A 24,124-nucleotide genomic window follows, 5' to 3' on the forward strand; every position below is an offset into this window, starting at 1 on the left:
GGCTATTTGTGCCTAAATCTTTCCTTTAATATTTTGCCACACTCGTCTGACACTTCTCTCCAAGCATTAAGCTTGATCTCCCAGCTAACCTGGTCTACTGACTTCTCATTGGTCTTTGCATTCCAGTTGGACCTTATGTGTGTTTTCCAATTACATTCTTAGTTCTCACTTCTCTCAAATTCTTTTGTTTTTAATTTAGTCTTATCTATAACTTGTTGATTACATGCATTGCCACAATTATTTATTTCATAATAGGAGTCCCCCCTCCCCCACAGGATAAATTTACTTTAACTGAATGCCAGATTTTTCTCATTCTTCCATTGTAGGATTACGCTAATTAATCAAAAGGATTAATTCTTAAAGCCCTTTTTCTGATGATTAGCAGGGGTGCCATTAATTGTGGAGGGCACCGACTCCTGGGTAGTCCACACTGCCAGAGTTCTGTAATGTTTAAGTGCTGCAGATGTCTGACCATGCGCGTCAGCCGGGGTTACCCATGCCTGCTCTCAGGGAGCTCACCTTTAGGGGGTGGCGAGCTTCTGTGGCTCCATGGGGGGCCGTCAGCCCCTACAGGTGCCAACCTGACAGGCCTCCACTCCAACGTTCCATCAGTCCAAAGGGTCCTAGTGGTAGCTAGAGCACATGTTACAAAACAGGTGTTGCACTAAATGTATCATCTAAAATAATACACAAGAATATATTTAATTTATGACATTAATTGACCCCCCTACTTTAGAACAAATCTCATCCACACATCATAAAATAAATAATAATGTTAAATTAAATAGGATATTGAAAAAGTATTCAATACCAAGGTGAATAAAATAATATTCATAAATGTTTTAATTACGCTTTACACATTATACATTACATTTTACAATCCAAATACATTTAGTAAATAAAGAAATAAGTGCAGAGGTCTATGGAAAGTTACAGTGAATCATGTACCATGTTGTCTGACATTAATCAAATGTACCATGTTATTGACAAAAGATTAGGTTGCTATTAAGTCATTTTATAAAATGTGCAAGAGATTCAAGCACCGGCAAATCTAAATGTTTAACATTACTTTTGATTGGTAGAGATAGGAAAGGATAATACAATAATAATAATAATAATAATAATTAAAAACTAATTACAAAATGCACAGTGATTCAAATCTCATCGATTTGTGGTCATGATTTGAATATTCCATTTGATAGACAGATTAGATGTTAAAAGAAACATGTAAAAGAACATAAAAAATCTAGAAATGTTAAAAAATCTAGAAATTAAACTGCTATATACACAGTTGATCATCCCTGAACATTGTTTAAAGTTTCCACATTAGAGAAGAAATCCCCATAGATCATTCCATAAACCATTTAAGTGTGTTTCCAGGAACAGTAGATCATTAAAACACCCTGTCCACTTAACAGGCCTGGCTTTTGTAAGTGCGGGCAGTTATTGAGGAGCCCTAGGCTATTGTTTTTAGTTACTGCACAAGTCACAAGACAGCACCCTGCAATCTCGTGTTTCAATTTCCTTTTCAAAGGCATAAAAAAAAAAAACTTGCTGGTCTTAATTCAGTGCAAGGAAACAGCACCCTCTGCTGAAACATATAAGGACTAGCAGAAAGACAAAATGACCAAACGCATTAAAACCTGAGTCAAATAAATATACCGTAAATACAAATAAAAAGTGTCAAGAGTGTCTTAAATGTTCCATGATATATCATCACATTACATCAGTTTATCATATCCAATCTCTCAGGACATAAAAATCATACAACATATACACATTTACATACTGTTCTATTTACAGAGGCTCAACGTTTGCCTCCTCTGTTATAAAGAGTCCACTCTTATATGGTCATCCCATATAGGTCATCCCAGTGAGCGGCCTATGAGGCCGAACCCGAGTGAGTGCTGTCTGAGCCCTGTGTGTGTGTGTCAGTGTGAGGGAGGGGAGAGGTGTGTGTGTGTGTGTGTGTGTGTGTGTGTGGGGGGGGGGGGGGGTCGTCAGGGCTGAGGCCCACTGAAGGTGGACACGGGCAGGCAGAGCAGGGAGCAGAAGGTGGGGTGGAGGGGCTGGATCTGAGAGGACAGCATCCGGCCACGCGACCAGTCCGCCGAGCTGTCCGGCTTATAGCACACAGACACTTCACACCTACAGAGACACGCCACATATTACTGGATCGACCTACTAAAGAATGATACTGTACTTTACATAATAACAATGCTTAGTACACTTAAAACTGTGCCACTTTTTCATTTATAATGTAATCTTCACATTTTGTTGCTCAATTAGTCAGAAATAGTGGTAAAGAAGCTTAAAGATTCAAATAATGCTACAAATAAACAGATAACCATCTGTGGTAACCATGGTGACAAACAGTGGTTGTTGTGCAGTAATGCTTTTGGGTGTGGAGAGTGACACTTTCTGTGACTGTTAGCAAATTAGCCAAACACAGAAGAACATTTTTAGGGAACATCTGCTGTTCAGAGGATCTAGTTTGTGTAGTGTTGTTTCCTTACCTGGTGACACTTTGTAGAATCTTCTTCTCATCCTGGTCCAGGCACACAGCAAATGTGGTGTTGCTGGCGCCAATGACCTGCACCTTGTCCACTTTCACTTTAGTAGTGGTGAGTTGCTGGATGAGGCAGACACAAAGCACAGTACATCTTTCTTAAGTCATGCAGTCAACAAACACACACTTTCACACACAATTACAAACAGAATATTTTGACTCCCAGCATTCACAGAGACACTGTGTTGTTTACAGACTCTTGGCACGTGAGCATGAGAACTCATCGAGCTCATCTGTGGTCGAGTCGAGTTCCTCTGCACAGGTGCTCATGTCTCTCATGTCTCATGTCAGCCCCTGTCACCACAACAGACCTCTCCAGACACATGTTGTGTGTTTTTGTTCTCGACGTGTCTATTAACGGGCATTATTTCACTCGTTTACACTTCCTGCTCACCTGATTGTAGCCCTTCTTCGATTTGGAGTTCTGCCTCTTAAGCACTTCAGTCATTGTCAGCTGCAGACACTCCATCTTTGAGTCTGCAAAGCAACCACAGACAAACAGGCTCTCAGTTCAGAGTGCTCAACTTGACTGTGAATTAAATCTGAGCTGAGCTGTTCTTCATGTAACAGAGTAGAAACATCCACCTATAATAACCAGAGGAAATTATCAGAATCTACTGATTTTCTGACGTTTTTGTCGATATTCAAATAAACATAATGTACTGGGTGATAAAACACCATAAGATTAACGCACCGAGCTCCTCCGGGCTCTTGCAGGCCTTTGTTAGGTTGATAGACGTGCAGACCTTCTCTGCCCTCGTAGAACTACTTCTGCCACTAATAACAACCTGTGGGAGAGAATTTCAAAATGTTTCACAGTGTCACTGGCATTTGACCTATGCTGGCATTCATTCCTTCACACCCCTTCTATTGTGTCAGTCAAACCATGGGATGGATGTTACAGTTTTTCTGAATGCTTAAACACAACCGTGATTCTTATAGCACAATTTGTAAAACTATTAATACTTATAGCAAAACCACTCACTGAGTTCGCAAAACTAAAAGCACAAACACTGCACTCAGTTTGCAATTTTGTAACACACACTTTGCACAACTGTAGGCATAATCCACTGCACAGCACTATTTTTGCGGAACTGTAAACACAACTCACTGCTTTACACTCAATTTCCAAATGATCAACACACTCCTAGCAAATCTATACACATTATTTACACTATTTTGCCAACTCTATGGCACACTTTCTCATGTGAAAACTGTTTTAGATAATTAGTTCACTTTGCAATCAGCCTAAGCACTATAAATAAGCCACAGGTAATGTACAATGGGTACAATGGAGGGAGCAGGATGAGTGGGAAGAGAAAGAATTAGAGGAGGCCGAAGAATAGGACATGAAGGTGAAGAAGTAGGAGGAAGAAGAGGTGGAAGAGGATGCAGAGGTGAAGAAGTGAGAGGGAGAGGATGACAAGGACAAGGAGGTGAAGTTAGAGGAAGAGGACAGGGAGGAGCAAGAGGAGGACAAGGAGGGGGAAGAGGAAGGGTAAGAAGAGAAAGAAATAGCCCTTTTACAGGCAAAAAATCAGTCTACATGTGGGGTTATTGTCATGTCAGGCCTGGGTATGGCATTCCAGAATATATTTTCCCTGGTGCCTTGGACTAGGGCATTGCATGTGATGTAGACGAAATTTTGAGAGAGACGACACGATGTAGACTGATTTTTTTGTCTCAGTGAAATTGCTATTTTGTGTTTTGACCTGGAAAAACACACTTGTGTTTGTTTTGATGTTTGTAAATAAACACCAATACTTGAAGTTTGGATCCCTGTATGTTTACAGAACTATGACAAAAGTATGACCTCAAACTGACATAGTCTACCTTGTGCACAGAGAAAGCAAAAGCCAGATGTGTTTTTTATTCATACCATCAGTGTGTAGTTGGCACATTGTACAATGTTTTGCTTATTGGGTGAAAGGTTTTCCTGTTTGTGTGTAGAGTTTTGCAAAAAAAGCCATAGTTACAAAAAATGTGCTTAAGCAATCAGAAATAACTGTAAGTCAATCTCTTACCCTGTTATATGCCACCTCCAGCGTCAGAGGCACGGCTTCACGGTCCCCATCGATCCCAAACCTCTTGCTCGCAGCACCTGAGCATCACACAAAGCCACATAAGCATCGAACAAACCAGCCAGGAACACAACTTCATACACTCAAAGGTTCAGTCTTGGTTATTGATATTGCAGCTCAACAGCCAATCAAATTACATTACTGCTGTCCATACTCCTAAAGCTCTGCATTCTTTGACTGGGACTGTTTAAGTAAGTAAGTAAGTATATATACTCGTTTAATCCCGTGAGGGAAATTTGGTCTCTGCATTGATCCAAATCTGTGAATTAGTGAAACGCACTCAGCACACAGGGAACACACAGTGAGGTGAAACACACACTAATCCCGACGCAGTGAGCTGCCTGCAACAACAGCGGCATTCGGGGAGCAGTGAGGGGTTAGGTGCCTTGCTCAAGGGCACTTCAGCCGTGCCTACTGGTCGGGGTTCGAACCGGCAACCCTCCGGTCACCACCATCTGAAGATAGGCAGTGAACTCAGGCACAGATCAGAGAGAGGTCACCCTGCGCGGCACCAGCATCAGCACAGACCGAGAGCTCGCACAGCTCAAACTGGTCATGGGAAAGCATGCGCGAGGTGGGCGATGGGTGTCGTGCGATGTGTGCCGTGTGTTGGTGGCTGGAGCGGATGGTTGGTGGCTCACTGAACTCACCCATGGCCTTGATGGCGCGTGTCCCAGCTGTGTGGCCTAGTTCCAGGGAGTGAATGAACACCTCGTTCCTCTTCTCGCCACCAGCTAATGTGAGCTTCAAAAGAATACAAAAAAAAACTAAATAAGTAAATAGATTAATTATTTACAACTAGAACATAAGTGTTTAATGTTCAGTCTATGAACTGGAATGGCATAAAAATCCATGTATACCTCCATTTAACACTATTGTTGGTTTTGGTTAAATGTTTTTGTATACTTTGTATAGTGTACTGTTAGTGTTGGTAGTGTTCTTCTGTCAGTGATTCATATCAAGTGAAGTCTTTAGAGACTCGGTTGAGCACAAACCATTATCATTCTCGGCCTATTGCTTTCAGCTTCCATGTAAATAAGTTTGATCTAGAACTTTTCCAACACGCTGGTGAAGTCCTATCACTTCAGTGTACTGTAGCAGAGTGCTAAACTAGTAGTCACTAGATGGCATCAGTTTGCAGCCTTGTACATTTCATGATCACCCACTCATCGAATCGTTTAGCTCGCCCTTTGGCCCGCCTATATCAGATACACCAATGTGATTGGCTCCCCACGATACAAGTGGCAAAAGTAACGTGCATCTAACCTAGAAATCTAGACGCACCCTAGCGGCAGCAAATTTAATTTAATTTGCTGCCCAGACTAATCTAGCAACTCTCCGTTGGCTTGCGAGCTGGAAAAATTAAATTTCGATGTTAGCCACAGTATACCCAGTACAGCTAACTACACCACAGTATACCCACTACAGCTAACTAGACTACAGTATACCCACTACAGCTAACTACACCACAGTATACCCACTACAGCTAACTACACCACTACAGCACAGTACACACATTACAGCACAGTATACACATTACAGCTAACTAGACTACACCACAGTTTACCCACTACAGCTAACTAGACTACACCACAGTATACACACTACAGCTAACTACACCACAGTACACATCTCTAATCCACCCCAAGCGGTACCTCTGCCTGGTAGAGCTGGATGAGGGTGGGCCGAGCGGCCTGCCGGCAGTAGTACAGCACCAGGTCTGCTAGGATCGGCAGACGCACTTCCAGGGAATCATCGTACGAGTCCGAGTCTATCTTCGACGTTTGCTGTGAAAGAAGTACGACATGTAAAGCAACAGTTAGCACAAGTTTGCCACCATCACCACGAGCATGAAAGCAGAGCCGTAAACAGGATGTTTGCCTCTGCCAAGCGGTGACACCAGCTCACACAGAGAGAAGAGCGCTGGGTTCTTCCCGTTGACTTCTGTTCTGCATTCTTAGAAAAGTATGAATGGGCACAATACTACAGCATCCCAGTATCACATTATGGGCTGGAGTTCAGCTGAAATAGGATCTGAAATGTGTGGCTGGCAGTTTGATGTGTTGTGTGCATACTGTATGTTCTTAGGTCATTGTATGTTGACTGAAGTTCTGAAGTTTCTCATTATTTTTTTATTTCTGTGTGTGTGTGTGTGTCTGTGTAAAAGCGTGTGTGTGTGTCTGTAAGTGCGTGTGTGTCTGTATAAGTGTGTGTATGTGTGTGTGTGTGTGTAAGTGTGTCTGTGTAAAAGCGTGTGTGTGTGTGCGTGTGTGTGTGTGCGCGCGTGTGTGTAAGTGTGTCTGTGTAAAAGCGTGTGTGTGTGTGCGTGTGTGTGTGTGCGCGCGTGTGTGTGTGTGTGTGTGTGTGTGTCTGTATAAGTGTGTGTATGTGTGTGTGTGTGTGTGTGTAAGTGTGTCTGTGTAAAAGTGTGTGTGTGTCTGTGTAAGTGTGTGTGTGTGTGTGTGTGTGTGTGTGTGTGTGTACTCTCACCTGGCACACCACACTGACGGGCAGGTCGAGCAGGCTGAGTGTGTTGCGCTCGTACCAGGGGTCCAGCATCCCCAGCAGCTGAGCGATATCATTAGTGCTGTCTTCTGGGGCACACAGACTCAGGTCCTGTCAGAACAACACACATACACCATTACACAGACTCAGCACAGACTCCGTACAGACTCCGTACAGATTTAGTACAGACTAAGTACAGACTAAGTACAGGCTCAGCACAGACACTGTTGGTGCTCATCCCTAGCTGGCTTTTTGCTTATCAGCAGTTTGATTGTAATGAGGGTTGTAATAGATTGTTCCGTTTCAGGAGACAATACATGAAGATATAGCACTGAAGTATCCCCATGGTAATAAATGTTTAGTAATCCGAGCCAGGTCACGTACACTGTGCCCACCCATTCAGGTTAACCTCAAAAAAGACAAGTGGGGGAGGAAGGAGAAAATCGCTCATGTCATTTCCCCAGAAATCGCACTTCTTCTACCACTAACACTCTACTACTAATTCAAAAAGGGATGTTGACACAAACACGTGTTGGTCAGTCTCCTACCATATTAGAGACGGCCGTTCTCAGCGGGCTGACGGAGAGCTGCTGGGCGGCCGGGCTGGGCGTCCTGGAGAGTGTCATGGTGTGTGTGGGCGCCGCTGTGGCCGCGTCCCTCCTGACGGGCACGAAGAAGAAGCGCATCTTGAAGGAGCGCAGCAGGCGCGGGCAGCGGCTCTCGCGCCGCCGCAGGCTGCTGTAGGCGCGCGCCACCCTGCCCGCCACGTGGTCAGCGCCGAACACCACCACCCGCAGCTGGGTGGCCTGCGTGGTGCCCCCCTCCTCCTCCTCGTCGCTGCTGAGGATGGGCCGGCGCCGGAAGCAGACGTGGCGCAGGTGTGGCGCGGTGGCGGCGGCCATGCTGGCGCCCTCGGGGCCAGACGACTGGGCCGACGACAGCCTGGCCAGGTCGGAGGTGCGCACCTGCTGCGGTAGCGACATGGAGCGCTTGGAGCGCACGCTGGCGGTCAGGTCGCGGCCGTCAGGGCTGCACAGGCTCTTGGCCCGGCACAGCGGGTGGCTGCTGCGTGACTTGAACAGGCTGGACAGACGCTGGGTCAGGCGCGGCGGCGTCTTGGCCGACTTGGCGGCGTGGCCGTGGCCCGAGGCGTGGTTGGAGCCGCCGGGCCTCAGCGTGGAGGCGGGGCTCCGCTCCGAGGGGCTGTCCTCCTCCGCCTCCTCGCAGAAGTCACTGTCCGTGCCCGAGGCCGAGAGGCCGGCGGCCGACTGGCCCGCGTAGAGGGAGGAGGGCGAGCCCTCGGACGAGGCCACGGACAGCGTGGAGAACATGGAGTCCTTGGAGGCGGTGGACAGCGAGGACACGGTGGAGATGGTGGAGGCACGGTAGTCCACCAGCGTGCAGCCGTTGCCCATGAACGCGTCCATGTCCTCCAGGTCCTCGTCTTCCTCCTCCACGTCCTCGTCCACGTCCCCGTCCTCATCCTCGGCCCGGCCAGAGGAGTGAAGAGCAGATAGCACGTTGTCAGTCTCTGGGATGTTGTTGAGAACATCTGGAGGAGGGGGGGAAATCAAAGAGCACACCAGCGCTTTACTGTTTCTGTTACACATAAAGAAACAGAGGCAGAGAGCTGAGGGGCTAAACGAGACGGATTCAGACAAACAGAAACAGAAAGTCAGGGAGGTGTAGCTGAAAGTGAAGTTTGAGGTGAGAGTGGGAGTAGCTGAAATGACTAGTGTGGTGAGGGTCATGCGATGAATCTGATCTGCATTGAGGGTGTGAAAAACAAAACTCAAAACGTGAAACACGCTTTTACTAACTGCTTTAACCCTTTTTACACACCCAATGCACAGCTCAAAAGTTGTATATTCAAGTTACAATGACATCATTTATTTATTTTTTTCTGTATAAACAGTTCTATTTTGATTTACCAAAATTGTCCTTATCCCAGTGGAACACGTAGCATTTGGCTGCAGGGACAGGGATCGTCTGTAATGTGCCTACAGAAAAGAAATACAAAGACATTGGCATCAACATAATCACAGTTTAACATCTTTCTATATACTTTGCATAAAGTTACAATCCAACGTGCAGGGGGCAAAAGTGTTTTGAAGTCATCCCTGTAGCAAGGTGGTGGGATATCACCTAGCGACGGCAGCATTGGCTACTCACCCCCTGATTTCCTGCCGTTGGAGGGTGGGACGCCAAGTTTCTCCCGGAGCTCCTCCAGGCCCTGAACCAAACAGGTTCGGGCTTTCAGAGGGTCCGACATGCACACGGCCGACTCCATGAGCTTGGTTACCGTGGAGAAGGCTCTCTCCAGGTCCTCCGTGCTGACAGACTGGGAAGAAAAGGACACAGATAGTGTTTCAAACTATCAAGCCAAATATCTTTGTTGATTTCTGCTTTTCTTAGGTCACTATTCATATTGCTCTTACAGTGCTCTTTTAACACACTGACACTTCTGCCTCTGCACTGATCATTAATTTTGCTTGGCTGGCTTCACCATCTACTGTATGATGGACTACTGTTTGTGTAAACCAGCGTTTATCATCCTCATAGCTCGAAGGATGAAGTTAACTGGGCTAATTATTCCACACAAACATAACTTACCGAGTACTTCTCACTCTGTTTAGCACTAACTCGCACCTTCTGGTGGTAATCCATGTGTCCTACCTGTAGGCTCTCTTGGATGCTGGGCAGTGGGTACTTGGTGCCCAGGCTGGACTGGAAAGCGTGTTTGATGAGGGAGCTGTACACATCCCTGCGGGAGAGCTGGACACCGCTTAGCTGCTCCGCCACCGACAGGAACTCCACGGGAACCTCAGACGGGTTCATCAACAGCACCGTACTGGATAAATGGAGAACACAGGAATGATTTATTATTATTATTATTATTATTATTATTATAATAATAATAATAATAATAATAAAAATAACAACTCTATTTTGCTCCTTTTTCTACATCCAAAGTCAAGGAAGAGCCTTTGATAAAATGTATTCTGTACTTTAAAAAAGATAACAAACTTTATTTATTACAAATGTTTCTATGCTCATTTAAAACTAATTTAAAAAATGGCTGGTGTCACATGCAGTTCACAGATAAGAACCAATTCTGAGAAAAGACACCAGAGACATGTTGAAGCTGCCCCCCCTCCTCTCTCTACGTGCAAGGGTGATAAAAGAAGATGAGTGAAAGAGGTGATAGAGCCACATATCCTCTGAGATGTTTAACAGTAGTCCTCACAGAAACAAAAGCTCCTCAGAGACAAACATTATGACACTACGGAGTCTTCGTCTACACTACGCTAAACTTTCAAATCACTCAAATTGAGACTACAATGGCTTTTTTCTTGCCTTGTAGGTTTGTTTTCCTGACAAGGACATAGATGGAAAACCTGTAGCCTACAGTGTGGTAGTCACTCTGTCACAGGTTGGTCCAGGTTGGCCCAAGGTTGGCCACGTGGGTGAAAAGACTTAAGTGCAGATAGAGGAAGGCAGTCTAAGAACTGATAGAGGAAGGATATGAGCCACTCTGTGACTCTGAACAGACAGCGTGAGTAATGGGAGGGTGACACAACAGGACATCCTTGCCCTTCTGGGGAAATCACGTGGACTTACATGGTCTTTGCGTAATGCTTGGAGGTGGTCAGGCCTTGTTCCTCCCTCACCAACCTGTGGTATGAAATCCCTGGAGCGAGAAAGAGATAGAGAGAAAGAAAACAGAATGAGAAAAAAGAAAAGAAACAGACTTCAGTGAGTATGGTCTGTCCATAGACTGTATATATAGAACAATGGGTCTGTCAAAACGAAGATCTCCTTTCCATCAACGTCCGCCAAAGGACAACCACGCAAAGTGAGAGTGAGACTGAGAAAGGTTAGAATGTGAAATACCAAAAAAGACCGATGACTTCCCCAATTTGCCCTCTCATTCACCCTTTACTTAAAATAATGACGCACTCCCGAGTTACACTTCTGTAATCTGGTGGCATTATAATCAAAACAGACAAACAAACAAAGAACAAAGTAGGGGTGGACTGTGGTCATGTAGGCCAGACATTCCTCCTTCCAGAGGTTGGCCAAAGATGCATCATTTTTTTTTCAAGCCAGAAGAGGGCAGCACATGTTTTTGAACACAATACAATGTATAAAGATGGACACTTTACTGTTTTATACATTTTTATACATTGTATTTCCCCAGGTGTAATAAAACATATTATGACTTTATGATTTCCCCTTGCATATTTACATATGCAAACTCTACTTCTGTGTGGATAAGCCTGAGGCCTACTGAGGAAGCATTAAGTCATTATCTGAGGCTTTTTGCATCCTGGGGAGCTGTTTACCCAAGAAGGTAGAAGGTAAAAATACATCATGGCATACATAGCATACTTCTGTGTGTCTGTCGTCATCGGTGGTGTGTTTGTGTGTGTGTGTGTGTGTGTGTGTGTGTGTGTGTGTGTGCTACCTGGGGCTCGGAGTTCCTGTTGGAGAGTGGACAACAAGCTAGAGCACACTCCACAGTAGGGCTCTGGCCAGGTCAGGAAGCCATGGAACACCTCGTACGCTTTCAGCAGGAGCTCCCCGTCAGCAGGGCAGAAGGGCATCTGGACACAGAACACACATGCTCACATGAGCCCAACGCCACAGAACACACATGCCCACATGAGCCCAACGCCACAGAACACACATGCCCACATGAGCCCAACGCCACAGAACACACATGCCCACATGAGCCCAACGCCACAGAACACACATGCCCACATGAGCCAAACGCCACAGAACACACATGCCCACATGAGATGCCCAGATGAGCCCAACGCCACCACAACACCGCGGTTTACTAAACACTCATGACATGTTGTGCCCTCAGAATATACACATATACTGTGATGGACTTCTTAGTAATGTATTCTTTTTCTCTCTTTTATACACTCTATGGCTGTCTGCCTATTTGGATACTTGGAACTGATGTCTATTTGTAATCTTCAGCTTGAGCAATCCTTTAAAAACATTCTGGAGTGAACCTAGTGGTAAGGCTGCTCAGTTGACAGTTAATTTCACTAATAGCATTTCACTAATGTATTAATGCATTCAGGAGCTTATTTTCTATCGAATACAGTAAAGTACACCCAATCATAATAGGCTACAGTCATAATCCATAAACCCAAGTGACATTAGCTGCTTGAACCACCAGAGTTGAGTTTCAGAAACACTGAGAGGTGGTGAGAATGTGCCTCTGTGGTGTTCAGGTGCAGTGTGCTGTCTGACTGCGGTGTGTCTGTGGCCTCACACACACACACACACACACACACACACACACACACACACACACACACATACCTGCTGGAGATAGGAGGTGAACATGAGTGCAAGCGGCGCTACAAGCTCATACTGACAGTGCTCCTGGACCTGTGAACACATGAACACACAAGGCATGAGAGGTTGAGTGTGTGGACAGACAGACAGACACACTCACACACACGGATACAAACACACACACACACACACACACACACACACAGACAGACACATACACACACACACACACACACACAGACACAGAAACACACAGACACACATACAGAAATACACAGACACATACACACAAACATATACACACACACACACACACACACACACTCACCTCTTTGGCCTTCCTCAGGATCTGCTGCAAGAGGATGAGGAAGTTGTCAGGGTCCCTTTTGACTAGCTCTCCCAAACTCCATCGATTCATACACCATCCAACTGAGGACACACACACACACACACGTGCGCGCACGCACACACACGTGCACATGCGCACGCACACACACAAATACACGCACCCACACACATATGCGCAAACACACACATATGCGTGCACACACACACATACGAATAAATGCACACACACACACACACACACACACACACACACACACACACACACACACACACACACACACACACACACACACACACACACACACACACACACACACACACGCGTGTGAAAAAGCGAATAAAAGCCTGAGTTTGAAACTAGGACAAAGATAATGAGAGCATAGAGCTTCCTCTAGCAAATAAATGATAGAAAACCCACCGTTGCAAACAACCCCTCAAAAACTTGCTAAGCCCTGCTGCAAAATGCAGACAGGATATGCAAGAGGCATCCAAGCATAGGAAACCTGTCCTTATCTAACTCTGATCACAGTTTTAAACACATCTGGAGGCTGTAAACAGTAGTGGCTCATTCCAATCAGGTATGGTAAAATCTCATCAGATTTCCTCCCTTCCGAGTATTGTACGTCTCTTCATTATGAACGAGTATCTCAGAATCTATAATGCATCAGATAATGCTGATGATTATATTGATATCTGTTCACCTTGAATAAATGTACAAGAGCATGGTAATCAGTGCAATACAAAAAAATACCCATCTCAAAATACTGTAAACTATTCTTTCTATTTTTCTTGCTGTTAATAAACAGGCTCTATTATCCGGACAGGACTTATCTCCAAATGACTTGGGCCTGACTATAGTCATCATGGCGCAAATCAAGCACACATCAAATAAACATCTGCTAAGTTATGGTTACATCACTCAGCAACGGACAGCTTGTTATGTAAACCATATCAGCCCACGTTCTGTTGAAGCCGTCTCCCGCATGGCAGATAACACCTCACTACTATGTAGCATAAATGCAGCCTCTCTTGCGGCCTGGCAGAAGTGTGCCTGAGTGCATAGCCTACTATCTGATGGGAGTGCTGTGTGGGCGGTGCCCCAATGCGCTGTGCCTGCATGCGCTATACCCTCGGTGTGGTCTATGTCTCAGTTTCCTCCTCTCACAGGATGACAAACACTATGCTCTTCCTCCCTCACGTTCAACTACAGCAGCACTCCCACTTAGACGCAACAGCCCACAAACAAACAAGCAAAAGTGTGAAGCTGTGCTGTGAATAGCATGTTAAAAACAATGACTATCCTTAGTTGTTTTGTCTCATCTGAACTGATTAAAGGGGGGGAAATCTGTTGGAACCATAGATAAGAATAATGAAAACACAAGATTAATAAATCACACCTAAACACTAGTAAATAATAAATTGAGAGCTGTGTATATGGTAGACATATATGTATGTGAGTAAGATCCCATGTTACATGAACAGCGTTGGGTAAGAGAACGTTAAAACACCACTAGTGGCGTGTAGATATATGCCCCTTCATGAGGCGCAGTTTACCGTTCCATGGTTGAGGCAGGCCGTTGATGTGGCCGAGTCCGTCCAGACATCGCTCCAAGGCATGCTGGATCCGGTCCTCGGTGCACGTGGTGTTCTGCATTTTCAGTCACAACCTAAAGCATTATGAAAGAACAGGGATCAACGTCATTCTTACACTTAACTAAATGTATAATGCATTTAATCAAAATTGTCTGTACCTTTGTGTTTTATATAACTGTCCATAATAATGAGTGCTACATTTAAAATTCTACTGTAACTAATAGGTTAAATATCTAAATGTCATTCCATCTAGTTCAATAACTTGCTGTTAAAACATAGGAAATATCATGATGGAATGCAGTTCTTTTGATCCAGGGGCTCTGATACATCCCATAATGCCACAAACAAGAACCATCTCTCTCTTTCTCGCTCTCTCACACACTCACTCTCTCACACGCACACACACACACCCTACCCTGAAAAACACCAGCTCTCCAACAAGGAAGACTACAGCTGACTGGATTTGCATCCCAGTAATGTGGCAGATAATATGCACCAAGTAGGAAAATGCCCTTGTTTGTTTCGAAGAACACAGCGAGGCACAGGGAATTTCAGGTGAACTCAGAACACAAACAGCTTGTTTATTTCCTGATAGCCATAGTACAGGCACCTGTACCTCCAGTCATTTATCAACTTATGTCTACAGGGGACTTCTCCTCAGCCAACCACATGTAAATGATATGATGCATTACTCCCCAAACCAATCATGTGTGTACTCTGTTACAGAACCCTGAGTGTTTTCATCAAAACATTGGCATGTTTGGGATTTTAAGAGTTGCCTGACAACTATTCAACATAACCTTGTAATCAGAGGCTACGTGATCAGAGATTTTAAACAGGTTATTTGCACTGGTGTCATGGGACCCCTTATGATTAGATGAGTAGGCCTAGTCAACTATGCAAAGAAAAAAAATGATTAAAGTTTATCACGGTCACCATCACATAGCCAATACATAGTTCTGTATAGGAAATAACCACATGGCCCCATGTTTGAAAGCATCCTTGGAAACATTTCCAAAATTACACTATGAGCAGGCTATAATAATTGGCCTATATCAAGAGGTTTAGCATCTGTGGACGACATCATGTGTTCATTTTAGAGGAACCTTCACTCAAAAAGACCGCAAAATTCCCCTCTGAGAAAACCAAAAATCCCCTTCACCACTAATGCGTGATATGTTGGTATTTAAAGACAGATAACCAACCTATATGAGTCAGTTCGCTCAGGCAGTACTCTAGCAACTGTCATCCATAAGACTATGGACTTGCCACAAGTTCAGTGGTAAACATGTAGGTCCTAATCTAATCCAAACCATAATGTATTTTACCGTAGGTCTACTCTATAAAAGCCCATCCTGTACTGGTCTGTCCATAACTCATCCCCTCTGCCCACTCTCTTCTCCAGATAAATATCAACAAATAAAAATTGTGCAATTAGTGATGATGAGGTTTTGTACGGAGATGTTGTTTTTGTTCTAAGCACTGACAAACAAGAGACGCAGCAGCATGGTGCGTTCTCTTCAGTGTGGTCATTTAATTCAGTCTCAAAGCATAACCATAGACTACAATATGAACGTGAGGTAAGTAAGCAATTTACATAGTCTGTTGCATCATTTTCTTAGAAGCCGCTTTTTTTGGGCTTCGTATCCTTCCATAGAGCTGGTTGCATTTCTCTCCCGAAACCTGGCAACAGCAACACTGCTGCAAGTGTTCCCGATGGTTTCAAATAGGAAGTGCGTATAATAACCTACAATCGCATTGAATCTGAGTAGCTCATGAGAGAATGCCGAAGCACAGTTAGCTTAGTTAACTCACCTAAACCTGTAAGCAACCACCATCATCTTGACCTCAACAAAGGCCTACTAAGCTTTCATCTCCAGAACTTCAAACGAGACGTAGGCTATTCGTCCTTTTGTGATGTCGGGCCCTGACTGACTGACGCACTTGTAGTTCTCCTCAATGTTGGTTTAATGGTAGCGTTAGAACCAGGGACGGGCAAAATACATCAAAATGTATGTTCAAATAAAATACCAAATACCCTAATTTTAAGTGTATCAAAATACACTTAGTTAACTATAATCAAAGATGTCAGCTGTGACTCTGTGAGGTTGGTAGCTGGTGGAGGATTGAGTCGAGTTCATCATGTTGTTTTAGGTGATGGCCTACATGAGGTAAGTCAACTTTTTGTTGCAGGGGAACCACATGCCTGTAACCAGTTCCATGTGTTCTGATTATGAAAGTTCTCAAGAAACTTGGTCAGCACCAGTAAGATGCTACATTCATTGTTTTTTCATTACATTACCAAAATTGGTTTTACCAATTTTATTTTAAATACATGTATCATAAATACTGCCTATGGTTAGAACTAACTCTACTAAAAATGAGATTTTTAGATTATAGCTATGGTGAAAATGGAGAAGGGTTATTATATCAAATTAATTTGATATGCTGTTTATTTATTGTGTTGATTAAAGAAACACTAAACGTTGACACGTTTATGAGTATACTTTTTAGTCATTACAATAGGCCTATACACTTATCATTTTGCTATATCCTGCATTGACAGGACTAGATGGATCTGTGCACACTTGTGTTGTTTTAATTCATATCAGTTTGTTATTGCAATTACTTAAAATTCATGTTCAGGGGAACATCATTTTGTTTCTATTGCACAACAGTGCAATAAAGATCCACTGATATCTCACTGCTTCATTGTATCATCAGGATCAGACAGACACACTGACTGACATGGATCCTCCTAACAGCTGGAAGGTGTGAAGTTGCTACAGCCTAGCAAAGGAGGCATGGGTGCTGCAGTTCCCTCTACTGCAAGGTCAGCCGAAAACACAGGGTGAGCGAGGTGTGTAGACCCTGTTGTGCTAAGAGCTCTCCGGGTACACCATGCATCATCAATGGAAGTAGTTAGTGTGTTAGTGTTTCTAGAGTAAAGGCCATAATCAAAGACCAATGCTGCTTGCAGTGAACTGTTCATCAAAGGTTCAGACTAAGGCTGCGTTCACACCGCAAGTTTTTTGCACACCGGATTTTTTGCTCAGATCCGAACTGTTTGCAGTTCCGAACCGACCCGCATGCGCAAAATAACAATGACATCAGCAAACTCCCGCTGGCCATAATTGTGACAAATGTTGATGTAGATTGACAGTAAAGTCACATCAAATCCGTATTGGTTGTTCACACTGAGGCCACATTGAAAAAAATCAGACCTGGGTCTGATTCCCCAACACTTTGATAACCCCAACGCACACACCAAGACCCCTGGCAGTTGGGTTAGCCCCTTGAGCTGTGGATCTGCCCAAGGTTTCTTCCTTGGTAAGGGAGTTTTTCCTTGCCCCTGTTGCTCTTGGGTGCTCCTTGTTGGTGCCCCCCCCCCCCCCAATCCCAATCCTCCCCCACCTTTCTTATGCAGCCCTTGCCACTTAATCTACTAAACCCCTCTTCTACCCCCCCCCATAAATGCACAAATAGGCTGACACCAGACATAATTTCACTGCATTTCTTACTTCCAGTAACTATATGCATGTGACAATAAACTTCCTTGTATCCTTGTATCCTTGATTCAGGACCACATATGGAAGTGGTCTAAATCTGGAAATCTGAAAAAAAAAAACAGATATGGGCAAGATTTGAGCCACTTTTGTCTGCAGTCTGAACGTAGCCTAAGTTCAAAATCACACTGCCTCGTTATAGTCCTTGCCCCGTCCTTGGTTTGTTTTTACAGGCATATTATGATTCTTAAAACACTCAATTTAATATTTTCTAGCTGAAGGTGGCAACAAATATTCATTCTTTAAGTCTACATGCAAGACGTTCATGTATGGAAGTCATTTATCTGGGCACACACATATGACTAAAGGGAAGCATTATTTTCTCTCTATTTTTAGGCCAAATGGGGCTTTTGGACAGAGTAATACAGGAAGCTGTCATTGTGTGCAGCTGAGAGGGGATGAACATCAGGGGTTGCACATCAGTCCAGCACAGCATGGGGAAATCTGGGGTAGACCTTTCCGTGGCCGGGGTCACCCCATTAAGAGCAAGGCCTGGAAAACTAGAGGGGAAGCAAAAACGTGACCGCAGCCGGCAGTGGGCAGAGGACTGCGTGCACCGGAGAGAGGGAGAGAACTGAAACTGTGCCACAAGCCACTGTTTAGAACAAACAACAAAACCTCATACACAGCCCGGCGCGGCGGCCGAGCTCGAGCCCGCTCTCTGTGAATGGAGGAATCCACAGGTCTCACGGGCGAGCCCCACAATAGGTGTGTGGGAGTTGACCTTTTTTTCATCTGGTTCTTAATGACCGAGGGGGTGGCTGCTGAATCGCTGCCAGCAAACTCTACAGTAGCGAGGAAGGAACCAATTCCTCACTGTTAATGGGATGGCTGGGTGGGTAATAACTTTGAGCAGGGATATTACTTTAATGGAATAGGGAAAAATGTTCTGCTTAAGGATGGTGACTGACTCAAAGTTCATCCAAGTGAATCAGGCTTTATTCACCAGTCCTTGGTAACTGTGTTTTATTTGAACCGTGGGTTGCACAAATGAAGTCATATTCTTTCATAAGAGGATGTGAGCACGTCCTTTTGAGTGTCAACAAGGTCACTTCCACATTTTGAGATGTTGCAAAAAGAGGGAAGAAAACAAGCTACCTGATGCAGCTCTGTAGTTTCTGAACACCAGTATGGCCTTCCTACCCTTTTGTTAACATAGGACGTGCATCGATATTTTTCTATTTAATTTTTGCCTATCCTAGTACTGTAGGTGGACTTTTGTTTTATAATTTGTCACTGTCACTGGTGATGGACCAGAGAGGCGTAGAGTGGAGTAGAGGAGAAAACAGTGATGAATGTCTCTTAAATCTTCTGAGGAGCGTATGTCTCTGTCATCAAGACTAACCACCAGTGTGCATGAAACTTCATGTTTTGTATATTACCGGTATATGTAAACTCTCTTATGTCTTGATATGGCATCTCCTATATAAGAGTCCCTTAAGGGGTGACATTAACTCGTCCCTTAGTCCATTGAGGACTAATAAATGAATTATTGGCTGAAATAAAAAATAATCAGAAGGGGAAGCGCTGGATGATCGCCAGCTCCTCCTTTTCCCTCCACCATAGTTCTGGAAAAATCTAAATATCAGCCTTTGCCAAAGCCAACAGGGATAGTGAAGTCTTTTACATGTAACTGACGGCAGGCTGGGTCTGTGGAGGGCCTAGCGGCCCGGCGGCTCGGCCTCCAAGGTTAAGCCGTCTGCATGAGAATCTTCACAGCTTTGTCTTTCCCCTTATTTTTTGGTTGCTTGATCGCATTTCCAACAGCCCCAAACAGGAAGTGTGCTTCCCAGGTCTGCCGAGGAAACAGGTGCTCCTCCATTGTTGTGCTGTGATCGCTCTCCGTGATAGACTCCCACAGGCGTGGGGGGCTGCCCTGCATTGTGTACGTCCTCTGATTGATAGGGTCCAGTATCCCCTTGACAACTCCACCACCAAGCACCGTGATACAACAAATGCCCCCCCCCCCCCCTTGTGTACCAGTCCTGTAAGGAAATAACAGCCATCTAACAATGCCGACGCACTGTAAGTCTTCTTCCCTTTTGTTTCAATGAGCTACCGGTGCAAGAGCAGCAGGCCCAGGCTCAGCAGGTACAGTAGGATGCGGGAGCTTAATCATGGAGCAATATTGGCCATGGGTGGTGGACTGACACAGTAGCCATTTCCCCACGCCAGGCGGAAATGTCCAGCTGAATGCTTTCCTGTTGGCCTCCACTGACACCCATGAGATTTTTTTAATGGCCTTGCACTTGGCAAAATCAAGGCACCTACTGTATGCCCTTTTTTTTAATTCAGGCACTTGCCAGTGTGGCAGTTGCTGTCATATGTAGAACAGATTGAGAACATGAAGGCTCACAGTTTCCCTCATGGTGTTTGTTCATGCATGGTTTAGGGTTTATAAATACAGGCCGTTTGTCCTATTTCTTTTTTTGGGGTCTGCTCTCATAATTGTGGTCACGTGGTATTAGAGGCAGTGACAAAACCCCAAAGCAACCATGTCGCCCTCAAAGGATCACCGCTCCTTTTTACAGGAACACACTTTGGTGGACTTTGGCACTTTTTCCATGAAACCCATACAGCCACATCACGCAACTTCCCACAGTTTTGCCTCCAGCAGCAAGCTCTCCACTTCATTACTTTCAGGTGCATACCAAGTTATGGCAAGTGCAAGGCTTAGTGAGCCATTGATCATTCCTGAGCTATTTTTGCAGCCTTTTCTTGGAGTCCTTAAAAACATCAAGCCACTTGCAGATGGTTAAGATTGACGATGGCAGACTCACGAGGAAATAAACAGGATGAGGTGAGGCGTACCTCACTGAGCAAACTCCTCAGATGTCATGTCTAACAACACGTGGCTGCGCAAAAACAGGTGATTGGGTGTGACAGTATGAAGACCTAAAGCTAGAGAGAGCAATCTTTTGTGGAAACACATCTTGCTTTGATGCTCTAAAAACGATAGGAATCTTCTAGGGCACAGAGATATCCATAGTGGAGAAGGCCAGTCAAACAGTGACAGAGTCTTAAAAAGGAATGAATTGTTAAGATATGTAGTCAAAATAGAAAAGCAGAAGTATCCCAAGTCACGCATCTAGCTCAGTAAAAAGCAGTCACTACACAAACAGCTAAACAGAATGCAAACAAAACAACACTTCCCTGAACATTATTGGAATGATTGTCCAATTACATCAAAGAAGAAGTAAACAGCTCCAGCATGACATTGTGTCATGTGTGTGTGTGTGTGTGTGTGTCTCTGGGTGCGTGAGCTTGAGGGGCTGTGCAGAGGCGGAACCACAGATTTAATTCCTTTTAGTGTTCTGAGCCATTGTTATTCTGTTGGTTCAGCATTTACTTTTAGCATGCAAATGCACCCAGTGAGTTCCCAGCATCGGGGGTTCATTACCACACATTTACAAATGTAAATTTGGGACTGTAAATAGCCTAGTGCTCTGGCAACGTGAAAACGCTGATGCTGTGGAGAGACCTCACTAGGATGAGCATGACCAGCCCAGCTGTTGGTTTTCACAACACAACAGTGTGGTAACAAACGTTACCACAAATGACCACACAAGCACATTCACTTTATTCAAAACCACACAATTACACACAATATTAAAACATCAGCTATAAACGGTCTCCTATATGCCTCAATGCTCAGTCCTGGACCCCATAAGGAGTCCTACGGAGAGACTCAATGCTCAGTCCTGGACCCCATAAGGAGTCCTACGGAGAGACTCAATGCTCAGTCCTGGACCCCATAAGGAGTCCTACGGAGAGACTCATGCTGACATCCTGCCCAGCTGGGCTGCAGAGACAGCTGGTGCAGGTTGCTTACAGATGTCAGCTACGGCCAGATACCAATCTGACCTCTATGACCACTATGACGGTACACACAGTCCTCTCAGTATCTGACTGGGTAGGCATAGATAGATAGATAATTCAAGGGTCTCAGTATGGCATAGGTCTGTCCTCTTCTGAACTCATCAGTGGCTAATTAATAATGGTCATCCATAAATGTCTCCTCTAAATGTCCATTGATGGTCATGCATTGTGTTCACTAAACATTGGCTTCCTTCAGCTATACCATCTCTATTTCCTTTCAATGAGACTACAGTGAGAGACTTAAGATTTCATTGTACACTGAAGAAGCTGTTTTCCTGACCCAGTTCTCACTGTGGCCTTTGGCAAGAGCAGGACACAATATTAGGAGGACAGTCTCTGCCAAATGCCTTCCCATTGTAGAGTCCCAGTGAGGTTAATTGTTATGACACCCTCAAACACAATGAGCTCACCTACCCCTTTGTCTTTGCTTGTATACAGTACCCATAAGTGCAGATGTAAGCTAACGTGTAGAATAATCTTCATTTATTGCTAATAATTAATGTGGACTAATATTACAAAAGTGTTTCGCCATCTGCTCACCAGGTATTTGTGTCTTCAGTCAAATAACTTCCTACATAACTTTTCAAAAGTAGATCAACTGTGTGATAGAAACCTGTGAACATTCCTTTGCATGAGCAGTACTCTGAACTAGCTCAGGCAGCCGTTACCCCCAGCATCACCTTTCCTTCATCACAGAGCGTTATCAGGTGATCAGAAATACACACGCGAACGTGCACGCGGTCCAGCAAGTGTGGGCCCGGCCACTCACCTGCTGTTACTTGCCATCACTCATGTCAGTCCTGTGTCAGCAGGTTCGTCAGGTTCAAGCGAACGGCCACGGGAGAGTGTCGTAAAATCCAACAGTCACAGGCGCAGGAGCTGCTGAGGAGACCACATCACATCCTTCTGTGCTGCTGTGCCATACTGCAGCCAGCCAGCCCCAGCCTTGCAACACACACACACACAGAGCGAGAAAGAGACAATAAGAGTCCTCCACACTCTTGTCTTCTGCAGCTCCGAATGACAAAACAGGAAGTGAAGGTGGAGAGGTGCATGAGCACAATGAGGAAGACATGGGGCCGAGCGAGCGTCGCTGGGAGGGGGAGGGGAGTCCACTCCCACATGGTGACGGAAGTTGTTTTTCTGGTGTGTGTTATTTTTATGAATTAGTTGAGTGGCTGCTTTTCAACATACACGTTTTGTCCTAATGAAGTGGATAAGGGGCTGGCTGTAGGCTGAAAGCTCATGTATGGTTGGGTTTGGCAATAGCTTAATGGTTATTGTAAGTATAGTTTTACATTTGAGTCTGCCGGGGCTGGCTGTAGGCTGAAAGCTCATGTATGGTTGGGTTTGGCAATAGTTTAATGGTTATTGTAAGTATAGTTTTACATTTGAGTCTGCCGGGGCTGGCTGTAGGCTGAAAGCTCATGTATGGTTGGGTTTGGCAATAGTTTAATGGTTATTGTAAGTATAGTTTTACATTTGAGTCTGCCCAACATGCCATATCTGGCTCACCACCTTAATTATGAAACAGTTGGTCACTTGGTTGATACAGTGATGTTGCTATTGAAACACAGCCATTATGACTGTGTTAAAGAGTATGTCTAAAGGTATTGCTTTCAGTCATGTGCACTAGTTTTTGAATTCAAAATGCGTCATGAAAATGCAACTGGATTGCGACACGTAGACCATATTCTGCAAATATCTTTGCTTTTCCTTTCTCCTTGGTGTTGTAAACGCAAACTCAGCTCTTCTTGAAAAGGGCAAACAGTCTTTACTTCCTCAGTAGCATCTATAATATGCATTTCATGTTTTACCAAGCCTTACTTCCTCACTGTTCTGTGGCTCTCTTTCATTCTCTGTCTCTTACACACACACACACACACACATAGACACACACGCACATATACATATGTACATTTGTATTTTAATTATTTTTCATTGATGAAGATAGATTTAATATGTGTACAATATGTGGACAATTCGGCACTGTGCCTGAATTCAGGCATGGGCTGGGTTTTTTTAGTATTGATAATGAGAAATATGCCTACATGCTTATATGACATCTTGATATCTTCAGGCGCTGACATTTTCTTTAAGCCCTGCATTAAAAATCAAAAACGTTTTAAAGATTTAACTGATATTTGCCTACAAAAATCATTAACCTGATGTTTAAAATTATTAAAATATAGCGTTACATAGAGAAATCTTCCTCTAAATTCGTAAGCTACTTTATTCACAAATCAGTATTTAGAACAACAGGT

The 24,124-nt window shown here is 44.4% G+C and overlaps 1 protein-coding gene across 2 annotated transcripts; it reads right to left on the reverse strand.

The window, feature by feature from the left end:
• Nucleotides 1–825: 825 nt before the first annotated feature.
• Nucleotides 826–22,901, reverse strand: pik3r5 (phosphoinositide-3-kinase, regulatory subunit 5). Of its 2 annotated transcripts, none has more exons than XM_042104830.1 (18): nt 22,630–22,901; nt 14,377–14,489; nt 12,803–12,903; nt 12,499–12,567; nt 11,624–11,762; nt 10,777–10,846; nt 9,832–10,006; nt 9,328–9,496; nt 9,087–9,155; nt 7,704–8,707; nt 7,141–7,266; nt 6,306–6,437; nt 5,301–5,394; nt 4,594–4,670; nt 3,264–3,357; nt 2,964–3,046; nt 2,517–2,632; nt 826–2,148 (listed from the first exon to the last, which is right to left on the reverse strand). In XM_042104830.1, exons 2-18 carry the CDS (start codon nt 14,474–14,476, stop codon nt 2,001–2,003), a joined length of 2,766 nt encoding a protein of 921 aa, XP_041960764.1. In that variant the 5' UTR covers nt 14,477–14,489; nt 22,630–22,901; the 3' UTR covers nt 826–2,000. The 2 variants fall into 2 exon arrangements, with proteins under 2 accessions (XP_041960764.1, XP_041960765.1); XM_042104831.1 differs by lacking the exon at nt 22,630–22,901 and adding an exon at nt 16,013–16,382.
• Between the last annotated feature and the right edge of the window lie 1,223 nt (nt 22,902–24,124).

The sequence above is a fragment of the Alosa sapidissima genome, chromosome 9, assembly GCF_018492685.1.
Source record: "Alosa sapidissima isolate fAloSap1 chromosome 9, fAloSap1.pri, whole genome shotgun sequence".
NCBI lineage: Eukaryota > Metazoa > Chordata > Actinopteri > Clupeiformes > Clupeidae > Alosa > Alosa sapidissima.

What these genes read in the sequence shown, in the direction of transcription:
- pik3r5 (XM_042104830.1), bottom strand. Translation starts at nt 14,476, where the DNA reads ATGCAGAACACCACGTGCACCGAGGACCGGATCCAGCATGCCTTGGAG. An exon ending in TCCTGAGGAAGGCCAAAGAG is followed by an intron (nt 12,568 to 12,802) that starts GTGAGTGTGTGT and finishes ATGTGTTCACAG; the next exon opens with GTCCAGGAGCACTGTCAGTA. An exon ending in ATTCTACAAAGTGTCACCAG is followed by an intron (nt 2,149 to 2,516) that starts GTAAGGAAACAA and finishes GTGTCTCTGTAG; the next exon opens with GTGTGAAGTGTCTGTGTGCT.